General features: G+C 36.4%; 2 protein-coding genes across 5 annotated transcripts in view; one reads left to right on the top strand and one right to left on the bottom strand.

Moving 5' to 3' along the window:
• Positions 1 to 24,941, bottom strand: part of arhgap15 (Rho GTPase activating protein 15) — a 193,595-nt gene that overhangs the window by 59,465 nt on the left and 109,189 nt on the right. Inside the window, exons 10-11 of the mRNA XM_015358384.2 lie at positions 19,127 to 19,225; positions 11,768 to 11,845 (exon numbers count right to left, since the gene is read on the bottom strand). Of these exons, the coding sequence (XP_015213870.2) occupies positions 11,768 to 11,845; positions 19,127 to 19,225 (177 nt within the window). The remainder of the gene's footprint in view (positions 1 to 11,767; positions 11,846 to 19,126; positions 19,226 to 24,941) is intronic.
• gtdc1 (glycosyltransferase-like domain containing 1) overlaps positions 1 to 24,941 on the top strand; it is a 238,043-nt gene that overhangs the window by 204,165 nt on the left and 8,937 nt on the right. The gene's annotated exons all lie outside the window — the stretch shown is intronic.

Raw genomic sequence — 24,941 nt, 5'->3', positions numbered from 1 at the left:
TAGCCTCATTTCGATATGCACGTATAAATGAACACTTTAATTGGGTCAGTTCATGTTACCTCTGACACATTCATATTGACAAGTAGCTATTTTCTTTGACAACAATATTTAATTTCCAGAGACAAACCATAAAACAAATAAACTGAAACTGCAGTAAGTGTATAAAGAAATATTAATAGTACCTGTGCTTATCATTTTCGATTAAACTTTCCTTTCAGCGTGTGCTTTTATTAAAATGTTTAAAAACATAAATTCATTTTCCTACACAACTTAGTTTACCTTCTTTCAAATTTCTCAGTTAGAATGTATACATACTGCTGCACTAAACTGAAACAAAGTAAAGGGCAGAGATTTGAAGAATAGCTGTTCTGTGACTCCATTGTCTGGAGACCTATGAATATGACCAGCGGACATTACCAAGTATGAAAACCTTGTTTAGCCTCCCCTGATGCTCTCCCAGTGAAGCCACTCAGCCCGGCAGGCTGTGTCCTCTGCTGCCCTTGGGAGAATCCTGGTCATTGTGCCTCTCTCTTGGTCATCCCTTCAGGTCCCAGCTCCCACTTCAACATGTAACCTTGTGGATGCACTCTTTCACTCTACAGAGGAAACGCTCCTGCACACAAAGCAACTGTACTTGTCTTCCCAACCTTCTTTTGGCTATTATGGGAAACATCAATCATTCAAATGTGGTAGCATTTTAGACAAAAGACCTTTCCTAAACTATGCTATTCACTATTCAACCTAGTTTAAAACCTATTAAATACCCCCCGTCTAAAGAAAACAGATCTTCACTGTGATCCTTTCTGTCATTCTGATGCAAAGAATGCACTGCAATTGACTACTCTAAAGGAGTGTTCAGTTGTATTTCACATTATGCTGTGTGGTGTCTGCTCTTTCTTCAAAATGCTGCTACTGGTCTGTAACTGGATAGAAAACAGAGGGATATTTCACCCCTGTAGTAGCCTCTATGAAATGGTTGCATGCACAGTTTTGAATCTCTTCATTTAAGTTCAATTTTCATCTTTCATAAATTATTTAATGCAATGGTGCCTGATGGCTTAACAGGGTGGAAAGAGTGTGGAAAGGGAGGGATATCATTGTGGTACAGGTTATTTATTCAAACCACAATAAAAGTAAAATGCACTGTACACAGTAAATTGTAAAAACACCAATTTACATAAAAAATTAGACTACATTTCCAGGTATGCCCAGTGCCAAAATCTATGATTCAGAACTACGAGTCAACAAAACATGATGTGTTGTGATGTGATGTGAAGCTGCCCTAAACAAGCAAGTTTGTGAATACATCTCTTAACATTCAAAATATTGAATATAGAAAAATCTAGAAATAGTTCTCGACTTTGAGATGGTTTTGCCAAAACATACTACTTACTCGTTAACTCTGCATGTAGATGCAGGTGAAACGTCTGCTGCCCAAATTGTACTTATTCATTCATACAGTATATTGCATTACATTAGTCATTACAGTGACTAGCGAGCTGAAAGGTCTGCTTCACATCTTAATTTGCACAAACTCTCATGGCAAAAACATGGCAACTTACAGTTGTTTCACAAAGTTCATGATTTTCAGCTTAATTCCAATTTTGTACATTTTTGTCTATACCTTCAATTAGTTTATTGTGTTATTGAGATTTAATGACCAGTCTGAGAAATTGGAACTTCAGTTTAATAGTGTCATTGCTTATAGTTGTATTAGCTAGCAATGATCTGTTGGCATATGAAGTCAGTGTAAGACATACATTTGGCAAATTTATATTTATGGCTGAAATAATTTTAGTAACTGATAGTTATTTCTCTTTTTTTTGCTACAAATACAACACATATATCCAATTTATTTTATTTTAAGGGACCTGCATATCATATATTTTTATAAATATGTTGTATCAGTGTTTTCTTTGTACTGTGCTGTGTCTGAGTCATTCATAATTGTTGTGTGTCTCTCTCGGTAAAGTCCTTTGAGACACTGATGTATGAAAGGAACTATACAAATGTAAATGATCTTGCATTGTATTGCATCTATTAAGGAGATCATTTTCTACTACAATTCTCTGCTTAAATAACAGAATCAATATAAATGTCAATAAAATATTGTCATGGCACATACAGTACCATTGATGTGGAACATTTTAAAGGCAGAAAGGATAGCAAAGATACAACAAAAACATCTTCACCTGCTTTTACTTAATAGAGTAATGTTTTTGAAAAACCTTCAGCACTGGTTTTTATTAAGAAATGATGCATTCCCTTTCATATTAGCATGAATTTTGAAATGTTCCTAATTCAAGACCCGGATGGCATAACCCCTTGCTCATAATTCACATGAAAAAAGCTATCATAAAGCAGACGGAACACACCGTAATTAGCAGTTGGCAGCAAGCACCGTAAATCTGTGCAAGTTCAACCCGATTTGCTTACATTGTTGCTCTGTTGACAAATGATTCTATACATGTTAATGTTCTTGAAATGTCCCTATTGTACCTGATGTGCCAATAAATGCCAGCCAGCTGTATGAATTATGGAAATAAGATTTTTGTTTATGAAGAAAGCTTAGATTTTGACTTTATGTTAGGCCCACTGATGGATTTCACATTGGAAATCAAACTGAAGAACTTGAGCTTGTTTAGAACATTTAGTGACTCTCAGTATTTCCCTTCCGTTTTTCATCAGACACATTTAAAACTTTGACTGCATGCACTAAGACTGTGAATACCATTCATCTTAGCAACAAAAAAATCATTTCACTTTTACTTTCATTCTTAGACAGTTCTCTAGTTTCATATACAGTAGTTTCTTCAGGGGCAGAAATAACTCACTCAAATTAAAAAAAAGGAAAAAGAAAATCATGTGACTAGAGCCTCTTACTCTGTTTTAAATATGGAGGGACTTCAGTGCTGTATTGTATTCTTAGTTTGATTTTACTAATACATTTGTAACGTAGTATGTACTGATACATACTGCTGGGATCTGGTCTGCCTCAGGAGCACCACCTAGCCTCTTGGCTGAGCTGTGTCTTCCAAACGGTGGATTCGGCTAAGCCAAAAGACTGGCCTATGTCGTGGAAGATTCCAGCAAAAAACCTTAGGAATTATTTTGTCTAAAAACTTGATCCTGGCCCTGGGAAGGCAGGAGTACAAGCACAACATTCTCGAGTGACGTGGTATGCAGTAGGTACTGTACCTGTACTACATCGTGTCAAGTCGCCATGTAATTATACTGGATTTTTAAGTGGCTTACCTTGTCAGAGATTCAAAAATATTCATAATAACAAGAATGTCTTGTTGACACTCTGTATATCACATGTATTTCACAGCAACTTGTTCTTTAAATGCTTTAAGGTTTTTGAAATCATGCCCAAATTCGAATCCTCCTAATAATATTTTAGCATGAACTTCCTTTTCAATTATGCTAGAAAAAATTAAAGCTGCCCAATGTGACATCCCCTACCTTGCACACTGCAGTTGTGCAGTTTTTAGTCACAATTGAACATATAAACTGATTTGAATATAAGAAATAATACAAAATACTTATTGTGTAGCAGTTATTTAAGTGCCACAAACTTTTTTTTCTGTTACGATATAATTTTAGATATTTATATATACAATACATACAGTATCATGTATCTGTAATACCAGTGCATTAGGAGGTTTGCATTTCCATGTCTTTACAGCAACCAGCCACATTTCTACATGGGCTGAAACACCTATCAGTGTCGTAAGAAAATGATATGGAAATTTATCTGTACCACCCACTCCTAATTAAATGGGTATTTACCTTGTTAACATCAGGTAATCTGGTCCTGCCTCAGCCCCAGTCCTGTGCTTAGTCATCAGGTTTCTTCTCTCGAGTCTGTCGATTATTCCGAACTGCGCTTCATTGTTCTCTTAGTCTCTAGCTTCGTTCCTAGGTTTGCTCTGTTGTACACTGACCCTCGAGTGTGCTCACGACCTTGTTCCCAGATTCTCCTTGGCTGTTTTACTTCCTGTGTCTACCTGCTATTTTGTGTACACCTCCTGGATTGGCCCTATGTCACAGACTGAGTTCCACATTGCCTTGTCTCTCAGTGTGGGACTCTCACACTAACTCACTCTCGCCCCTGCCTGCTTGCTGACTTCCCAGAGCCCAGCGAGTGGGTTCACTCTCCTGTTCTGTGGCTTCTGCACTCTTCGGGTCAGTGTAGTGTCCTTACAATATCTAATATAATATATTATAGATATAATATATTATAGATTTTATCTTACCATTAACTATTTTATTTGATCTTAAATTACACAGTTGGCCATGGCAGTTGGACACAAAATCTGGTCCTGGCAAGGCTAAAAAATCAGGTACTACACACAATACTACAACTGAAAAAAACTTAATATTTAAACTGCACATATTCAAACATAATATATGCTTTAAGTAAATTCTATCTGACTCCTCATACAATAATGTTCTGTGCACAGTCCCTGTCAAGTTGGATAAAGAGTTACAGTTACCTGTGGCTGACTGCAGACAATTTATCCACCATGATGTTTTGATGTCACCACTGAGTCCTCAAGGCCCTTTTCTGCTGTATCTAACGAGGCCCAATCAAATCTTTGTAGTAGTCATCTATGCATTAGACCTTCAACTTTAATATTAAATAATTAGAAGAGTGGGCAACTCATTATATTGTGTGCCTCAAGGCAAAAACCTTTAAGTTATCAATTAAGAAAAAGAAAGTTTCATTTTGACTTTCATTCGAGTTTCATTTCACCTGCACCCAATGCAGTAAATACCTGACAAGCACAAGTGGCCTGACTGCTTTTTACAGATGCCGAGAGGTGACGTTGCTAATAGAAACCGATGTCTCAAGAGGAAAAACAAGCACATCACTAGATGTCGTGAATCTCTAACTTGAGCTGGATTGGAACTCTGGCCTCCAGTAAAAAAGTCATGTTGCTAGACCACTGTGTCACTCAGTCACAGCTTCAACCCCAGGGACAAATTATGTCTCTTTTAAGAGATGTGTCAACGGTATTCACAGCACACATCACAGAAGAAAGTGTTGCTTTCAGAAAAGACTTCATTTCATATTGGAAATAAATAACTCGATGAATTGCTGAAAACAACTGAAAGTGAGATTTTCTGTTCCTTCATGAAGAAAAAAGTATGAAGAAGAAAAATCATCCCAAACCACTATGATACAGTATATTCCTCTTGGACTGTATCATTGTTAAAAAAAACAAATACCTTGCAATTAAAAACAAATACGGTACATTGATTTTGTATTCCCTTTAAAAACATCTACAAAGGCACCCTCTGTGATATTTGAGTGTGCAACCAAATGAAAATAATTTAGGAAAAAGTCTCCTGTTGTTCATAATAACAACTTCGGTATGCTTTCAGGTTAACATCTCTCTAATTAGCAATGATGTTTTTAGAAGGTAGAGCATCTAATGTTAATCTGGATTCATTTAACATTTGTATCAGTATATCCAACTGCTACTTAAACTGCTCAGTGGATTGAATTGATACCACACTGTAAAATCTAAATCCCTTCATCAATTTATAAAGTAGAATGGCCATACATCTCACACAACATCAGACTTTCTTAATTCACCACATATGTAAGCAGCTTTTATACAATTATTCTGAAAGCATTTATATTTGCAACAAACATTTCAATAACAGACGAAACATAGTTACATAAAATAATAAGTTCTTTATGACACAGTATTGCCTCTTTCAAATCTGTGCTTCAGATGAGACAGGCTTTGAAAGAGATCATTTTGAGAAATATAGAGTTAAAATGATGTTCAGTATTTTTTCTGCATCAGTAATTTCCAGAATTTGTGCTGTTGCTCTGTCTATCAAATATACATTTATGTATAATCAAACACTTCTGAAATTCAAGCCAAAATAGTGCATGTCTAAATTATGGTGCTGGAGAAGACTGTTACGGATACCATGGACAGCAAGGGTCACCAATAAAGAGGTTCTGGAGCGCATCAAGCCAGAAATTTAGCTTGAGGGAAAGATCACCAGACTCCGGCTCACTTATTTTGGTCACGTGATGCGATCAGATTCGTTGGAGAAAGCAATGATGCTAGAATGGTCAGTGGGACAAGAAGACGAGGCCGCCACAGAACACGGTGTCTCGACACCATCAAAACAGACACTGGCTTAGGCATAGAACAGCTGAAAGAGAAAGTCCAAGACCGGAAAGCGTGGCGAGAGATGGCCTATAGAATCGCCGAGAGTCGGATCCGACTGACCAGATAACATCATCATCATCAAATTATATACGTACAAAAAACTCAAACTGATATCCTCTGTTTTCACTCATTACCTTCAAAATGCACAAGAAAGATTAGTGAACAGGGGACTTATGGTGCCCCAGGTTTTCTGGGATTAATCACACTGTAGTGATGCTACAGTTTAATTAAAAACAAAAGCGAAAACGTGGTCTGAGAATTAGGCAGCAGAGCATTCTTCGCCCATTCATCTACTATCACTAAAGCTCACACAAAGATACAGTATGAGCTGACAGGAAGAAACCCTGATTGGCCTGTGCCTGGTTAATCATGTGTGTATATGAGCTCACCAACAAGACTGTTATACTCTACTTGAGGGATCATTCTGCAGAGCAAAAACTGTAGCCACTGGTAAAACATCACACAATATCAAACACAGGCATCGGGCACACTTGTCATGACCGACTGAACTCTGTGTGAGGGTGCTGACTCTTCAAGCCTCGCACAATCTTTTGTTTACTGGTGGTGGAACACATTTATACAGGAGATTCTCTGGTCTGGTCTGTGGAAAGGAGCGACATTGCTGCCAATATCCTAATGAAACGAAGAGTCCCACTGTTTTTCGAAGTCTGTGGTGGACATACAGTATCAGGACACTAATCATTTAAACACGTGCACTTGACATCTATCACCGTGCTTTCCTGTGGGATACTTTGTTACGAACATTAAGCACTGTATGTTGCAGAAAAAGTATCTTTCTTATTTTTATATTGAATCCTGTGTAGTTTTAAGGAATATTTATAGTCAATAAATATTCATTTAAATAATTAGAATAGAGGTACAGTATATGCAAACCATATTTTTGAACAGAATTGCCAGTTGTCTATATTGTTAGACAATACCTAGTAGGTGGTGAACTGCATTTAAAAACAAAATGTTTTTATAAAACATTTAAATGTTCCTATGGTAAATGGAAAGCCACACGTAATTCAGCTTCACCTTATATTTTTTATCTCACATTTCAAAGACTGTGTATGCGCTGTGGCATGGAACCCATTTTACATAATTTCAGATCTGGTAGTTGTTAATTCCTTGTATACATATGGAAAATAATAACTCTGCAGTAGAAATTGTTTCGAGTTAAGCGCTGTCAATACTGTGAGGGATGGGGTGATTATAAAGTAAATTAACAATACTTTTAAATGTGCATTCACTTATCTTTTCAATTAAAACCTTGTTAAACAATTGCACCGACAGTAATGGTAGCTATGCAAAGCACTGATCAAGACAGCTTTCCAGTAATTTTTACCCTTCAAACAATTAATCAAGCAGACATTTTCCTCATCATTAAATTATCTAGTTAATATATTACAACTCAATAGATTTGCATATCTGTATTTTTTTTCATACACAGCTTTTCTAAAGAAGGCATTTTTTTCTGAAAGTGCTTAATCTTTCTTGTTTAGGGTGACCATTAAAACCATTCTAATTCTTTTTTCTGTTTAATTAAAATGTATTATAAATATAATTATGTCTTGGATTGCCTTTTAACATTAGTTTTATTAGTATTCATTGTGCTACATTATGACACTTAAGTAAATTTGAATGTGACAGACTCATAAACAGAATGTATAAAAATTAATGCTCAAAGTTTTAAATATATTTAATGTTGTTCAAGGATAATGCACGTCAAATTATGCTTTCTGTTATTTGTGTACAACTGCATCTCTTAAAGATTATTTAGCTTAATAGACTGGGTGGGGCAGTTATCTGGTGGTTTAAGAACAGTGGCATTCAAACGCATAACTCACTATGAAGTTTAACTTGATTACTCTGTTAATGTCATCTTGGTTTAAGGGGGTCCTGGAGCAATAGATATTTCTGTCAAAATGACACGTAAAGTACTCTTTTCTAGAGAAATCTTGTTTATTCTTTATTGTACCACTACAGAAAATATTTACAAGCAACGAAACAAAAATGAATCCTTTTTAAAACAGATTTTTGTAATCCAAATTCCTGTGTTTTCTAAGTCCTCATATAATGCTAAAAGAGACAGACAGGCTAACTTGTTTGTTGAAGTCGAGCTGTTTTGATGAAGAGCATCAGCAAAGCCCACCCTGTATGCAGTATAAAAACATACAGATATAAACTGTAAGGAAAGGCAAAATAATTTGAATCTCTGAGATTTAGGTCTTGAATTATATGACTCAAATAAACCTAATGCTAATGTATCTGCAGTGGATGCAATGTTGTCTTTCTAAGACCTTGAAGTACTGTACATGACTCCTAGTAAAACCGGTGTCTCTTGAAAGAGCTAAGCTCTACACTGTATGTTCAGACAACTGTGTCTTTGTTGCACTGAAGAAAAGAATTTGAAGGCCGCATAAGAAAATAAGAGAAGTTCCAAAAGACTGGAGGCCATCCAGCCCATCATCTCTGTTGGTTTTAGATAGATGATTTCCAATGCCATGTTTTAAATCAGTACACAGTTAAATGTGTTCGTCCTGCATGTTCATTACTCACATGTGCAAAACCTGAAGTTGCTTAGTAATAACAAAGGATAGCAAAAAACTGGTTTCACTGCCAATACTAGTTTCACACACAGTTTTAGAACAGCAAGCTGATCATGTTGTTGACATGAGTTCTGTATATCATTGTTTTGGGATGAAAAAAAACTTGATTTGATATACAATATTGAATACTCTATTTGAATTTATATTCCTTTAAACAGTTCCAAGGATTTAGTGTGATATTTCAATACTTTTTTGAAGGATCTCTAACAGTCTGTCGCCTCAACAGTTTTAAATAAGCAGAATGTAAGTGGCCATTGGAAGATTGTTAACGTCTCTCTCAACAGAAATAGGTTAATTGCTTAAGCTGTTTAAAAAGAGGTCTGATGGATTGACTACAATGTGCTATTTCCTCTCCTGAAGCCACTACAGTCTAATAATGGATTTAGCAAGCATTAAGGTTTCTACTGGGGTCTGGACAGTGTCAGGTTCTTTCAGTTTTCTTTGTAAAGCTTCAAACAAGAACACAAACAATAGAATGCATTTAAAGCATTTACAGTAGTAGTCTCTTATTATGCATTTTGAATTTTGAAAGTCTTCTATTTAAAAAAACATCCTAGTTTTAGTCTTTTCACAAAACATTCATGAAGGGCAGACTTATAAAGACCCCTGTAAACCTTTCTAAAATATAAATACAAAAGGAGAACAATTGACTTATGCAAACCAAAGTGCAACAGAAGACTTTTTGCTGCCTTTTTAATGGAAACTCATGTCATCAACATCCTCTCGTTATAAAACTGCATATATTTCAGGCACTCTGTTAGATTTAGGAGATTCTATTTTAATAATCTCCTACAGCATTTTAGAATGATTGTTGAAATTTATTTTTATATAAATTTAGAATCACTTAGTATTTCATTTTTTATATACCCACTTGTAATTAACACCAATTGTGTCTTTACATCTCAGCGGACAGCAACAGGCCCTGCACCTACGGTACACAAGGACACTGAGGAAGTCCAAGCAGACTCCTCCTACATGCCCACCAATCAAAATGTTAATCTGCTGATACATCACTGGTTCCACAGCAACATACAGGAGATACAGCACCGACTGGAGGAGAGGACTATTCCTCTCACCGTGAGCCTGCAGATGACATGGCAGAGGTGCTCAGGCAGTACCAGCTGGTGACATGACCTGGGCTCAGGGTCATGACTCCTGCATTGGGCAGCTTAATCTAAACCGTTACTGGTTTAGCCAGCTGGGAAACAGCAATCTGTTATTCAACCTCATGTCAAACTACCTCAAAAACACTTCAGCAAGGTGGAGGTCAGGCAACCGGGGAGAACAGGCATCACTTTTAACATGCAAGGTATTTTTAATTTATTAAAATAATTCAAAGTTTGGTCTTTCTGTGCATTAGAGGCCAATATTACATTGTTAAAAAACTCTTCCTTACAGGACAGTATATCTATGATCATCTCCACCATCATCTTACCCTCTTCCTCAGCCAGGAAATTCAGTGTTGCTCTTGACCTCTCTTGATCCCTTCACATTTCTACTCAGGTTGCTCCTATACCTTCTTTCTCAGCAATATCCACAGGACGTCACCTCCTCACTAACTCTAGTTCAGGCCCTGATCTCTCTGGCTGGCCTCCTGGCCAGTGCTGTCAACCTTCTCCAACTCAATCAGAATTCTGCTGCTGGCCTGGTCTTGCCTGTACCTCATCCCTCCATTGGCTCCCTCTCCTGCACACACCCATTTAAAAACACTTGTTTTTACCTAGCACTGTCTTTAACTGCTCTCCTCCCGGTACGTTGTCCCTACATCTCGACCTCTCTGCTTCTCCTCCCCCAGACTGCCTGTTGTCCCACACCCATGACCAGTTCATTCTGCTCCCTGCCTCCACAGTGGAGGAATGATCTAATCAAAAAAGCTCTTTCCCTGACCACTTTCCTGGGTCTCTGCAAGAGTAACTCTATATACAGCACCTGTGATCTCCTCACACTACTGTGAGCTTTTACCACCAACTGGTGCTGCACTCTGCTCAGTGACATTCCTTCTGTCCTGTAATCAGGGACTCCTTACCTGCATGTTGTTTTCTACATGTTGGACATTGTTTTCACTCTGTGCTGAACAGGTGTTGCACTTCTAATTTTGCATTTTGTAGCACGTATTTTATAGGATCATAATAAAGTGCATATGACAGCAGCCACCCTGAAAGTTGCAACTGTTCAGCAATAACAGGTCTGTGATGCCCTGGTGTTTCTCGGAAAGAGTAGGGGTGTTACCCGGGAGTCCTGGCCAAATTTCCCATTGGCCTTTACTAATCATGGTAATCATGGCCTCCTAATAATCCCAATCTATGAACTGGCTTCATCACTCTGATCTCCTCCCCACTGAGAGCTGGTTGTGGGGAGCGTACTGGCACACTATGGCTGACGTCGCATCATCCACGTAGGGCTGTACATTGGTGGTGGTGGAGGGGAGTCCTCATTGCTTGTAAAGTGCTTTGAGTGGAGTGTCCAGAAAAACACTCTATAGGTGTAAGGAACTATTAACTATTGTTATTTTTAACATCTTCAAATTATTTATTTTTGTATGTACTCTATTGTACTATATATTTTGTAAGTTGCCTTTAATAATTGTGTATGGTTAAGGTTGACATGTTGGTTACTTACATCATTTTTAAAAGACTTTTCAAATACACAGTAAACCAAACATTTTATTTAGGCCTGTGGTGGGTTAACATATTTTAATTCCTGACATAATTCATTATTTCCATTGACTTTTCTTTGATCCTATTTACAAATATCCAATAAAATGTGCTAATAACATTTTCTCACAAATCCTCACCTTTACAAATTATGAGGTGAAATACTTTACAACAGCTATCATTCTTAAAAAGAATATGTTGCATGTATTAGACTATGAAAATCTGTAATAGCCTTATGATGTAGCTTATTATGGTTTTTGCAGTACTACATGACGAATGATAATAACAATAAACAGCTTACCTTGATCAACAATAAATCGTAACTTCTGAATAGTGGACAAGTTTCCACTCACTCTGTAAATTCCGTCTGCATCCAGACCTGATCAAACATAAAAAAGAGGTGATTTGGAAAGAGAATATATTCTAATGTCGATTAACGTGTCTAGATGATGGCATTACTACTTAACAGATATTAAAAACATTCCTATCAAAGGGCGTCTTTGAATCGCACGAAAACTAAAAAACGCTTGATGAAATTTTGCAAAGCACATTAAACTGGCATTTTATTTATCTAAGCAGTCAGAATTTACAGATGGTATTTTGACATCATCTTAAAATCACCCATGCAAGGGATTCCCCTGTGAAACCTCCTGATATCTTAAAATGCCCTTTGTCTAACAACCAGCAAGGTTTTATTTTATTTTATTACTGGACCAAATTTACTTCTACTCATTAATTAAAAGGATGGTTTCACGGGTGTATGCAATTTAAATAGTACATCTCTCAAAGTAGTTTGATTCACATCATTAACTGTGTTGGAATCATGACTTGACATTGGGCCTAGTACTGTGGTTGGAGTAAGACTCCATATGGATCTATTCCAATATGACGGAAGTAGAAGATGTTGAGAAAATTGCTCCGATTATAGTGTTCACGTGCCATTGGGTCTCTGTTCCAAGAACATGGAAAACTTGAGCCAAACCAGACCAATAAGAATTGGCGGACATGACCATCTTTTCATTGACCACATGGTCCTCCTTAGATTGGAAGCATTTTATTATAATGGAAATTAACTACGGCTCTGTATAATTTGACTGAGAAATGTTTTTCCTGGTTCTTGTTTTTATAAATAAAATTAGAAGAGGGAAGACCATTGAGTTGCACTGTGGTTTTACAGGAAATCTGTAAAGAATATTTGTAAGTGCCGATACATAATTGCTTCCACAGGAATAAAAAGAGAAAGCAATAAACGGTGCTCACTAAGAGACTCCCATGGAACAGTTGTTCCTATATACTGTGAAACAGTTGTTCTAATGTTAGTCATTTCACTTTAATAGTGCAACACACAACCCACCACTACATGCTAACTACTGTAACAGAAGAGTATACAGGCCTATACTTTACTGTGTTGTGAAAAACATCTTACTTCCGTAGCTTTCCTAAATGAATAATGAAAATAGACTCAGAAAACGTATTATGGACAGGTTTTGTCAAAATGATGTTCTTGATCCTTAGACTAGTTTGACAAATTTAGCAATATAACTGGGTGACACAGGTTTTTACATATTGCTTGATAGATGGAGTAGAAGCTGATGATCCGAACAGAGTTTAATACAGTTTGTACTGTAGCTTCTGAGTCTAAAGCCCAGTGCAGCCATTGGCAAGATACACTCAGTGGAGTTGAGAATGATAGTTTACTTCCATCAAACTGGCTGCACAGCAGAGAACATAACTGACATGGAGGGCTGACTTTGGAGAATACTAGGCACTAAGCTTAAAAGAAAAGCAATACATTTACCTTTACTGTATCTATTTTGTTTTTTTCTTTTAATGGAATACATTTTATGATTTAATTAAGAGAAGAATGCATGAATATGGAAAATAGAATGTCTGAATGTATCCCCATTTTTTGAAGTGCTGTTTCTGGGCTGATCTTGAAAAATGCAGGCACGACATCGTGGTATGGATTTCTATGTAAGGAGATATTGCAGAAACACACCCCTGACTCATCACAGGATCAGTGGGGAAAGCCTTTTCAGTCTTTTTGCAGAACACTTGCAAATACTTCATAAAATCACAAGAAATTAATTTCCTTTTGAAAAAAACCTTTCCACATGATGTGTCTTCCTGTCATCTGTGTACCATGAGTTAGTGAGCTATTTATAGTTTTTAATACTTCTGATCCATTTGAAGTGCATCCAACAATGTTCAGGTGATTCTGATTAAGAAAATTGTAGATTACAGGATGTCTCTGATAAGAACAGTTAAAAAGTCTTTTGAAGAAAATAAGAGGGAGCCTTTTCCCATTAAATATTCAGTTTGATTACTGATATACTCAGTAGCTGATTGCTGACCTACTTGAATTTAATTAAATTGATTCTCATGTTTCACTAGTTTAATAAACAGGATAGTTTTCGCATGCTGGGTCTTAAAACTTTCAACAATTCCTGCTCATTGGAAGATGTACATCAACAGTTCTGCTGCTATTTTTGTGCTATTTACAGTGTTGGTAGTCAAAGTATTGCATTGGTTACAGTTGTTTAATAGACTGTGGATTAGTTTTTATTCAAAACGTTGAGGTTACAATACAAAATACAAATAGTATACACATATTACAAAATGCTGTTTGTTTCTTTTACTATTTCACACCACTAAAGTTGTACCATTTTTTAAAATATGCAGGATAACTAGTGCTGGAAAATTTTTCATTAGCATGAAAACAGTGGAAATTGTGAAAGTTGCAAAGGAATATGATAGGTTTTCTGCAGTAACTCACTGATACAGAAGAGCCAGTTATTAAACAGTTAAATGAGTACCAGGAGGCAGTGTAGTACTGCTATATTGAAACCTTGACTTTAGGAGCAAAGCTGTTTCCCCTTAGATGAAACCTGCAGGTATGCTGGAATAACACAACTGTACAGTATACAGTAGCTGGCAGCTACTCCATTGCTCTATTGGTGTATATGGAGAACACTGCCTTGTGTGCATTACAGCTTCCTGTAGGGAGTAAGTTTCATAATCTTTTTCCCAAGACACACAAGCTAAAACAGCCACCATGCAACATGCAAATCTCATGCAGATCCAAGGTCCAGAAGTATTTTTCTCTTAATTATGTTTATATTGCAACTTTTGTAGTCTTTGCACATGGCAGTATAACGATTTGTCTTTGTGTCACTTCTTTTTGGAATCCTTTGGGCTATTGCTGATTTGAAAACTAACTAAGTGGTACAGGTTTTATTTTTAGCTTGTTCATTTAATATTATCATCATCAGTGGTGAAGTCATACGTACGTTTGAAACTCAAGATGTCCTGACACATATCTCCATAAGACTTTCATTACAATCAAAGCGCCTCCTCAAGTCAAATCAAAGTCTGCTCAGTCAGCAACAGCAAACCCTTAAATTGCAAACACAAAGTGCTTGCCAGACTCATCTAACAGACCTCAGCTAGATAATACCAACACAAACAATTGGTTATTCACCATTATTCAAAAACTCAAAAGGGGAAGTCCTCAAAGTTTAATTTCAAGAAAAAATATGTTGGGTGAAGGGAATTCCAAAATTCCCCAAAATACTTCAGTTGTAATAATCTGCTAATAAAGTATCCAGCAGAGCTAAAAACATATTAGCAAGTTTTACTATGGGAAATGTAACTTACTGTACAGTGTTGTCTTTTTTTAAATTTATCTTAGTATTTTAAATATAAAATGCACCCATTCATCATTTTTTGTCACAGTGCATTGATTATTATGATTATTTATAATATCGTGCCAATAAAATGAAATTAAAATCTTACTTGCTTTCAAGAGACTCACATGAAACACAGACCTGTTTTTTTTTTGTTTTGTTTTTTTTTTTGCTTTTTAAAAAGGAAATGGTCAAGATTATGACTTCAGGAGCACATTTTTCAGGTCACAGTAATTTTAACCAAAGATAACTAATTGTTCTAAGCAAACATTCTACTAAAACCACAAAAGGAATCCATTACACAAACATATAATTCATACTCATTTTTAGTGGGTTGTAAACAGTTTGGAATGGACACAAAATGGGACAGGAATCAAAGTGAACATTTTGTAATGAAAAAGTGTTTGCCTCAAAAGGTCAGTCCCTCTGCCTGGCAAACTATGTGGAAAAGCCTGGGAAAATGCTGATCACACATGCAGTGAGGGAATTTTAAAGCCAACAACCTCAACGCTTTTTTAAACAGACATCGGAACCTGGAACTGGATCCTGTCAAACAAAAAAATGTCAACAGAGAAAAAAGAAAGAAAAACATCTGCTGAAAGATTAAACTGGGAAAGATAAGGGTTCATTAAGAATAGATTTTCTCCAGAAAGTACCAGGTATCTTGCCAAAACCGTAATGTAGACCCAAAAGCAAGGACTGTTACTAACTCTATGATGTTACTAAGTCTATTATTTTAAAATATGCTCCTGTCTCTCTTGATTGTCTATCTCTTGAATTAACTTAATCCAGCTCCTTCTGATGGAGAATGTACTACTCAGTTTCGGCTATGGGACCAGGATATTTAAATAATACTTTATTCGTCTTGATATTACACACAATTTCATCTGCAGAGAGTTCCACTCCTCCCAAGCAACGTTTTTTTGAAAATTCCAGGTATCTCACACAATTTTAAAGAGCTATGTCCTGTTTGTCTGCATACAATCAGTACACCCACAACACTTTCACAATGCATTCCACTAGCTGGATGCTGTTGTACATAATGTTGTGGGAGTTGGGCTGATTCTTGGCTACAAGTTTAGTTAACTTCCTGCACAGTTCTGGGCCACACTACACAGGCTGTTATCGCCCTCTGTAGCATGATCCAAAAATGCACAACAGACAACAAGTCAGGAGATGAGAATTCAGGGAAAGTTTCACCAAAACAAAGATGAAGTTTACAGTGACCACCACCATGAAGCTTCTGTGTCAGATGGATGATCACAGCTCAGTGCCCAATAGCAATGGCACAGTATCCTAGATGGCAAACAGGTCTTCCCTTCATATGCCGTAGTTATCCCAACCTACACCATGATAGATCCACCACCTTAGTCTAGAAATCCTTAACAATGTTGTATTTAGATAGTAGCCCATTTTTGATACCATACGCCAGAGAAGACATAGTCAATGCTGACATATTTGAGAATTTACTCATGCTCAGCTGTTTAGTGAAGCCATCACAGCTAACGATTATAACTATGGAGTAAAATGGTCTGTATGTTGAGAACCTAGGCTTATTTTTGCATTGAGACTTGATGATAATACCAAATATAGACATTATTTTTGTTGTTGTTGTTTAACGAGACCCTTAAACCATCTTCAAAGTTAAGGAAATTCAAATTTTCCAATGTGCACCAGCATAACAGCAAAAACTCTCTTCAGATTCTTTACCGTTATAGTAATTTAAAGCCTTGATTTTAAATCAGTGTGACCAACAGGGTACCAGTCAAGCAAGGATCTCATATCAATTTTCAGCATCTACACTAAGTCACCATGTGTATTTCCTATGCATGTATTATAGCACAGTCGTAGCTGTTCTAAGGAATATTGGAAGAAATGAGAAATCCAAGATGGGATTGTGGAATACTGATGTTGGTACAGAGCTTTAGATGAATATATCGTTACCATGTGTCACAATGAGAATGTTGCAATAGCAGATTTGTTTTGCTTGTTTTTTTCTGTGGTACTGAAAATTATGATGTCAGTTTCTTTCATTGCCTCCACCAAGGCAGTGCTCCCAGACTTGACTGTACTGTATGTATATATAAGACGAGAAGAAAAGTTACATATGAGACCTATATAAGTGACTCTAAACACGTCATCTACCATTCTGATCCAGCCACAAGGCGTGCGTGACTTCATCACATGGCTGATGTCGTGGAATGTAGAGAACAAAATAAATGCATTGTGCAAATGCTTCAAAGGCTTCATATGAGAAATACAGCTTTTGTTAAAAATGTGACTTCATGGCACATTACTTCATAACATGAGGGCTAAATTTGTGAAAGTCTATGTTCTGTCTTTTTTCTTAATCTTCAAACCAGTAACAGACGTTAACCCTGTATGGTAAACTGTTAGCAGTAAAACCTACTGCAATCAATACTTCACTGTAGGCCTAGATTGAAATAAAACTTCAACCTTCTAGTCAAAAACTGCAAGTCAATTAATGACTGATCTCCAGTAACAGAGAAGTCCCACATGACAAAGAGCATATAATTCACAACCGGCCAGCAGGTCAAAGGTTTTGATCTATTTTTGCAGAGAATTACTGAAAAGTATATGAAAAAAATATGCTGTACAATAAAATGTATAATATGCATATGTGAATATCTGCATGGTGAAATAAATATTATCTTTGTACAGAAGCAAAAGAATTGTAATAAAATTAATAATAAATGAAGGTCAGGAAATCAAAATTATACTCTATATGTTAGTAAAGTGAAATATTAGGAGAAATAATAATTAGATTTTATTAAGAGCAAAGATCGGTGACATGCAGATTAATATTAAAGAAGACTGACATTTTTTTCTTATTCAATTAAGTTATAACTTAAACTTTATTTAAACTGTCGTTTTTTTGTCGCGTTCTAAAGAAAAAAATCAGCCCTGATATTATCTAAGCGACACCTCTAGTGTTTTTATTCCGACAAAGAAAAAGGCCAGACATAAACCTTTTCAAAGCTGCTAACAATTCAGCAGCACAACCAGTTTGTCCAAACTGCTCTCATCTTTCTTGAGTCAAGAACACTGAACGCCGTATAAGCAATCCTGTATTGCCACCATAAAAAATTAAATCGAATGCTCTATAATACCATTGCTTTCCTTTTTTGTTAAAAAGCCCTATACAGTAATTTGGTGGTCACGACTCGTCCCTTCTCCCGTAACCGCCCTGACATTCCCACGCGTACTAGATTCCACACACTCTCATCCAGGAACTAATTATCCAAACACGTCTCTCTCTTCAATATCTAAACACTCTTCACCGGATTACCTACGCTTACTATGGAGAAGTTCTCCGCAGTTTTCGTTGGTACGCGATACTATTCTCGACCTGGTTTTCCTAGTTTCGACTCCGGTCTTGCCTAACGACTTGGATTTGGAATACTGGATTTACTTTTGTTAGTACTACCTTCCTCACGGCTTCGCACAGGCGTCCAGCAATTCACCCCTTTCAGAAACCCTAACATTTCTGCATGAAGCTGATGATTAAAAGTCACTTTGGAAAAGCTAATTTCTGTCGTCTGCATACTCAGGTTGATGCCAAGTGCAAATATATAAAGTTTAAAACTGTATTGAAATACAGGGTCTATTATTAGCAGTATATACAACTCACATTCTATATTTAAAGTGTTGAGAGAGAGAAGTAATCTTACTAGTGTAAAAAAAAAATATTTATGCTGCAATAAATGAACACAATGAGGAAAAATGAAGTTTGCAATCTATAATCTACTGTATAAGAATGTGTTGCACATTGAGTTTAATAAAGTTATCATAGGACTTCTTTCACACTGTGGAAAGGAAGTCAGTCTGCTCCTTATTTACAGTACATGCTCTGTCAGGAGCATCTTTGCTACAGTGTCAACACCAGATCAGTTGGGATAAGGTTCAGATGAAGAAGACCGTACTAGAATGTACAGCATAAGCATGTGGCTTACCTCGTTTTTCCACTGCTTCAACACATTGCTTAACAAATGTTGGCGTTGTCGTTCCTTCACGCTCACATAATGTAATCAAATGGCAGCCAAAGACTTGATCTAAATAAGAAAATAACAACACAATACATCTTTAAGTCCGCATACATTCATACAGTGGGAAGTGACACTTGGCGATTAGTCTGCTGTATCCATGCATTTTTAATCTGGTTCTCCTGGTCAGGGTCATGGCAGAGAATGTTCATGCAGTTCTTAATAGAAACTGAGTTCAGCCTATTAAATACAACTCAGGACTCTGCAGGATTATGCTCATCTCCCATAACACACACACAGAGGTTGTCAAAGTGGCTCTGCTCATGTCATCCCCAGTGCTCAACACTAGGTGATTGTATACTGGATTGTGAAGCTTGTAATAGTGGGACACCTTAGTGATGATCCGTATTTCTGATAGAAGAAGGTATCATTCATGAATCTTTGTAATCCAGTTTCTGCACTGTTAAATGTCTACCATGATTTTCTGATGAGATAAGGGTTTATTTCATTCACACTGCAAGGAGCTTTTGATGACAAATAATCATTGTGTGCTCTTAACCAATGAATAAGGTGTAGTAGTGTAAATGCACAATGAATGGAAATATTTTATATTGCAACTACCATGGAGGGAAAAGTTCCACTGTATTTCTTTGGCTTTTTAGCTATTTAATGTCTTTTGAGATACATATCCATTCCAAGGGTTTGATATCTCCTGCCATCCAGCTGTTTTTTAACCTCCAAATGTATTAGAAAGGCCCATATTGTTTGAAACCTGTGCTCTTGCTGTCACACAGCAAGATAGGCATTGTACCTGGACAGTTGACATGGCTTAACGTGTCTAGAAATCAAACTCCTGGTTAAACATCTCAAATCCAATATTCCTGGAAATATACCTATTTTCGGAATATTCCAGATCTTCAGAAAAAAACATTGCTCTTCATATTCAGAATATGTATCCTTCTATGTATACAGCATATTCTGAATATATTCTGAAGAACATTACGTATCAATGGGCCCATGTACTGTACATGCATGGTTCATGCACTCTTCATTAACACTTGGTTAGCACTCTGCACAAACACTACTGTACAGTCAATGTCTGTACCTCACCTTCTTAATATAGTAATTCTAAGTTTAAGTTCATGTAATACTGTACTGTATATGGTGTAGAATGTACATCGTCTTCAAAAATAAAAAAGACTGTTGATATCTCCTTTTATGGAGTGGATATGTAAAAATCCAGCTTTCAAAAAATGTGGAGCCATTAGACTTCTGTGTCAGCATCTAAAACCACTCAATGACTTAGGAATGTCACAAGTACTGTGTCAAAAATGGATTGCAGGCAAACTGGGATCATTTCATTTGAATGAACACTTTAAACTGGATATACAGTATATAACCTATTAATGTTTAAGGATCAATTTAGGCTAGGAAAGTAATTATTATTGAAATAGCTAATATATATTTAATGGTTACCATGTACCGTACATGTGAAATTTCCAACACATTTAGTGCTGGTTTTCATATTAATAGTATTTTTTCCCCATATCCCTAGGGCTCCAGGTCTTGCGCATTTAATTTGTTTTCTACTTGGTGTGACATGATTTCTTACAGGTCACTTGTGCATTCTTCCCAGGACTGTGACCACTGTTACCAGAGTTCTAAAATGTAGTTTTGTTCATTCTTTAAATGAGGCTCTTTAAAATATTTACAAAATTTTACAATTGTCAAGGGTCTGCTGAATTTCAGCTTTATTTTCCTTTAGAACAGATAAACATTCCTTTGACAATAAATAAATAAAGCTCATACCATACGAACCTTTTCTATCCTGACAAGGGCAGGTTGTGGGAATGCTCCTACTGTAGCTAAACGTCTGTGCTGACCTTTCTGTCCAGCTGTGAATTCATTCAGCCCCTCACAACAATCTGTTTCTCTACGAAGGCTATGTACGTCCTCAGGCCAGACCCACTTTCACTGTTCTAGGCGCTTTTATGTGATATTTAGTACATATACTGCTTTATTCTTTTAAACACATTACAATACAATATTAATGATAAAATCTCAGTTCCGCTCTAGGAAATATAAAAGAAGTACAGTAACTACAAATCACAGTTGAGAATAAAAAACAAACAAACATTATTTTTTATAAATAAGAGTCATAACATTTCATACTACACAGTGGAAGACAGACCCAGACTTGTCAAATGTTAATATGGTTTTATCTAGTCTATAAGTCAATTGAAATTAAATGGTGCTTTGTATTTGGACCTACAGACCCATTCTTGCTCCAGAGTCCCACTGGGAACCTGAACCCACAACCCTGAGGTCCATAGGCTAGGGCTGTAATCACTATGCTAACATCGCTCTGCAGAACATCTTAGGATCTTCAAAAGCCACTGTCTTCTGTTAGTGTTGTGAAGAATCTGTGCTGCTGAAAGAAGTAACCCAATACTTTTCTGGGCTTTCCTGGGCTCACAGGAATGTCCTATGCTGACAGGTTAAAGAACTCACTCTTTAAGTGGATAATAGTGAAGACTAAGAGGAGAACTGATACATGTAATCATAATTCTCCAGGGCAGCGATAAAGTCAGCCCAGTTGACTTCTTTAAAACTGTCAGTGAAACACAAAAGTACGTGGAAGTCTTTTTAAAGCTTGGGACACGCACTCCTTTACACAAAGGGTTTCTGGTGTATGAAACAAGCTTCACAGCTGCGTTGTCAAAGCTGACAGCCACTCTCATTTCAAGAAACAGATGGATGAGATCCTCAGATCAATTAGCTGCTGGCAACCTACCAAACTGGATAAGCTGAATGGCTTTCATTTGTAACCCTTCTTATGTTCTTACAGAAACTCAAAATAAAAATAATAGGTATTATTTAAAATAAATTCATCTCAGAGAAAATGTGCCACAGAATTCAAAGTGCAGAAAATAAAACTAAAATTCTTCTCCTGAGCTTTCAGCCCAAACTAGACTCAGATGTACAGTATTAATGTGGTGCAAGACATTGCAAAGAAAGGAGGTTCATCAATGACAGACCCACTAAAGGTCTGGAGATAATACCTGCTCATATCATTTGATTTAAACGCTAAAGCTAATTAATTCTGCATGACACAAGAACATTAAAATGTGATTATTCTTTTGCTTTCACACATTTAAACACATGACTGCAGAACTGCCATCTACAGTATAACTTATCTTAATTGGACCTAAAATGCAATTCCCCATTTCATGCATTGTGGTCAAAGTTCCACTGAGAGAGCCCACCTACCCACCTGATAGGAAATACTACATTTGGTCCCCCATTGGATAGCAGCTTTCCTTCAATCCCTACGTTTTCTCTCTGTAATATTTACTGTACAAATTCCCAAGTCACGTTGTTTATCCTTTAATAATAACATCTAATGATTAATCACAAACTTGCTCTTTTTTTACAAGCATTTTCCCATAGACCTAAGACTGCTAAGTGTTGTGCATCAAAAAAAAGCAAACGCATTCTATTGCCATATATGCACTTAATCTTTTTTACTCTTTTTCTCAGCTGTTATCAATTTAAACCCAGTGAAAACTCCCACACTCAGTCCATTTGAACAGTCAATTTTAGTATCTCGGGGCATCTGTAGTTATTCTGCATCAGCCACAGAAGCAGAACTAACAAGTTAAGCTCTAACTGTAAGTCTGCATTGGGCTGGTAAAGCATACATCAAACAGAGACAGTTAGTCAATATTGGGGTATGGAAAATCAACAAGCTTTTTAAAGGAGCAGCTTATATTTTAATATTGGGCTGACAGTGGCATTCCTATGCCCGCACAATCTCCTGGGGCAAAGATTGTCATTTCTCATTTGTAGCATTAGGGAAAAGGGGCATTAAAAAAACTGTCAGCAAGGCACCTTTGCATGTGGAATATATCCCTCTGTTTTGGATTCAATGTGACTCTTGGAGGAAATACAGAAAATGCCACAGCAAATGATACCTCCTCAAGCAGCATGAATATATTTGCGGTAACCTAAATTTAATCCAAAATTTAATAATTCGATATGAATCACAGACACTGAGCATGCACAATTCATGGGTGGGGAAAATGATTTCTTAGTAATTCTGAAATGCAACTAAGAAAATAATAACTACCATGAGTTTATAATAATCCCTAATTTGTTGTATTTATTGCACTTTCCTTCCAAAAGCATTTTAGATATAAAGGGACCCACCTTCCTCACCACTGAAGTGCAGCACCCAGACACAACAACATCAGCCGCACCACAATTCAGATCAGGTGTTTGGGATGTTTTATTTTCTTTTGCTCAACAGCTTCAATATTTAATTGCCAGTTATTAGAATACCATGAAAAAAACATTCTTACAGGAAATGTCAAAGAAAATTAGGTCAGTACAGTAAAACTGTAAAAAAATCCATACATGCCTAGAATATCTGTACAAGATCTGTAGATCTTGAATGAGCACACTGGTATAGCATGATGTTGTACTGTACGTAATACTTATGCAGGCACCTAGTCCAGATTAATTTTAAAATAAAACTGTCCAAGTCTAATCTTGAGTGTTCACAAGATATTTGTTGGGGAAGATATTGTGATTTTCTTACAACAGAATACTACTACTGAGAAATAGCTAGACTTTGTACAAGCTCTGCAACGATGCAAGATGTATTTTAAAAGGAGCTTCTATATCCTCTGTATTATTTTCTTGCTAATGTCATTTATACTTCTTTTCACCTAATGTACCAATATTGGTGGTTAACACACAGCCTTCAATGTAATATCGTCTGTGATATCATGCCAAATTGTTTCTTACAGCTGTAATTCATTATAGATGGGCAATATGACTGATGTGGTCATAATATTAATGTAAAACTGACACAAAGATGACATGCATCATTTCAGATTTCATTTTAAAATACACTTTTCACTGGCATGTCACTAGCAGCTATATATAAATGTCATTTGACATCAGCTATAAACTATTATGAACCATATTTGATAGTAGGTTTTCACTGTTATCTACTATACATTTATCTATATATCGTTTTCATGCCATAAGCGCTTAGGATATCCATATTTGCATACTGGAGGATGTGAGATTCAGTGTGGCACAGTTCTGGAAAAGATTTGTTTACTTTCCCATCTTTGTTAACCTCTTTTAGATACAGTAGAAGTCGAAAGAATATTCAAGAGATATTAATCTCCAAAGATTTTGAAAACATGAAAAAAGTGTCTTGTCCATGTGTACGTAAATATCAGAAATAGATTTCTTACAAGGACATGATTGTAAGAAAATGGATTGCTATGGTGGAGTCATGCATTGCACTGTCTCTTTTGTTTGATTGTTTAATTGTACAGTGCCATGAAAGGCACTATGCAGTGTATACTGCACCAAATGGGTAGGGTATGCTGGATAGCCTTCTCTCATTTGCTTTTCTTATATTCTAAATTAAGTCTTTTACTATTATATTAAACCATGCAGCTATGACGATACTTCGTGAATTATACTCTTGCTCATTGATTGACTTGCATATTTACTGTACTTCCACTGTTTAAGTTTCTCAGTTGCATTATATTCATATCATCAAAGAAATGATAAATATATAGGAGAGGGTTGTTTAGCTTCTACACAAAGTATTTTAGAAATCAACTCTAATTAGCTCAACTTTTACAGTATTTACAGTTTAGAAAAAGAGGAGAAAGGCAAAGCAATGTAGCGTGTTCTTGCAGATTCCTGTTGATAATCATGTGAAAAGTTTTATTGCAGACAGAATATAAAATTGCATCCC

The sequence above is a fragment of the Lepisosteus oculatus genome, chromosome 12, assembly GCF_040954835.1.
Source record: "Lepisosteus oculatus isolate fLepOcu1 chromosome 12, fLepOcu1.hap2, whole genome shotgun sequence".
In the NCBI taxonomy this organism is placed as follows: domain Eukaryota; kingdom Metazoa; phylum Chordata; class Actinopteri; order Semionotiformes; family Lepisosteidae; genus Lepisosteus; species Lepisosteus oculatus.
This window is presented reverse-complemented; position numbering and strand designations above follow the sequence as displayed.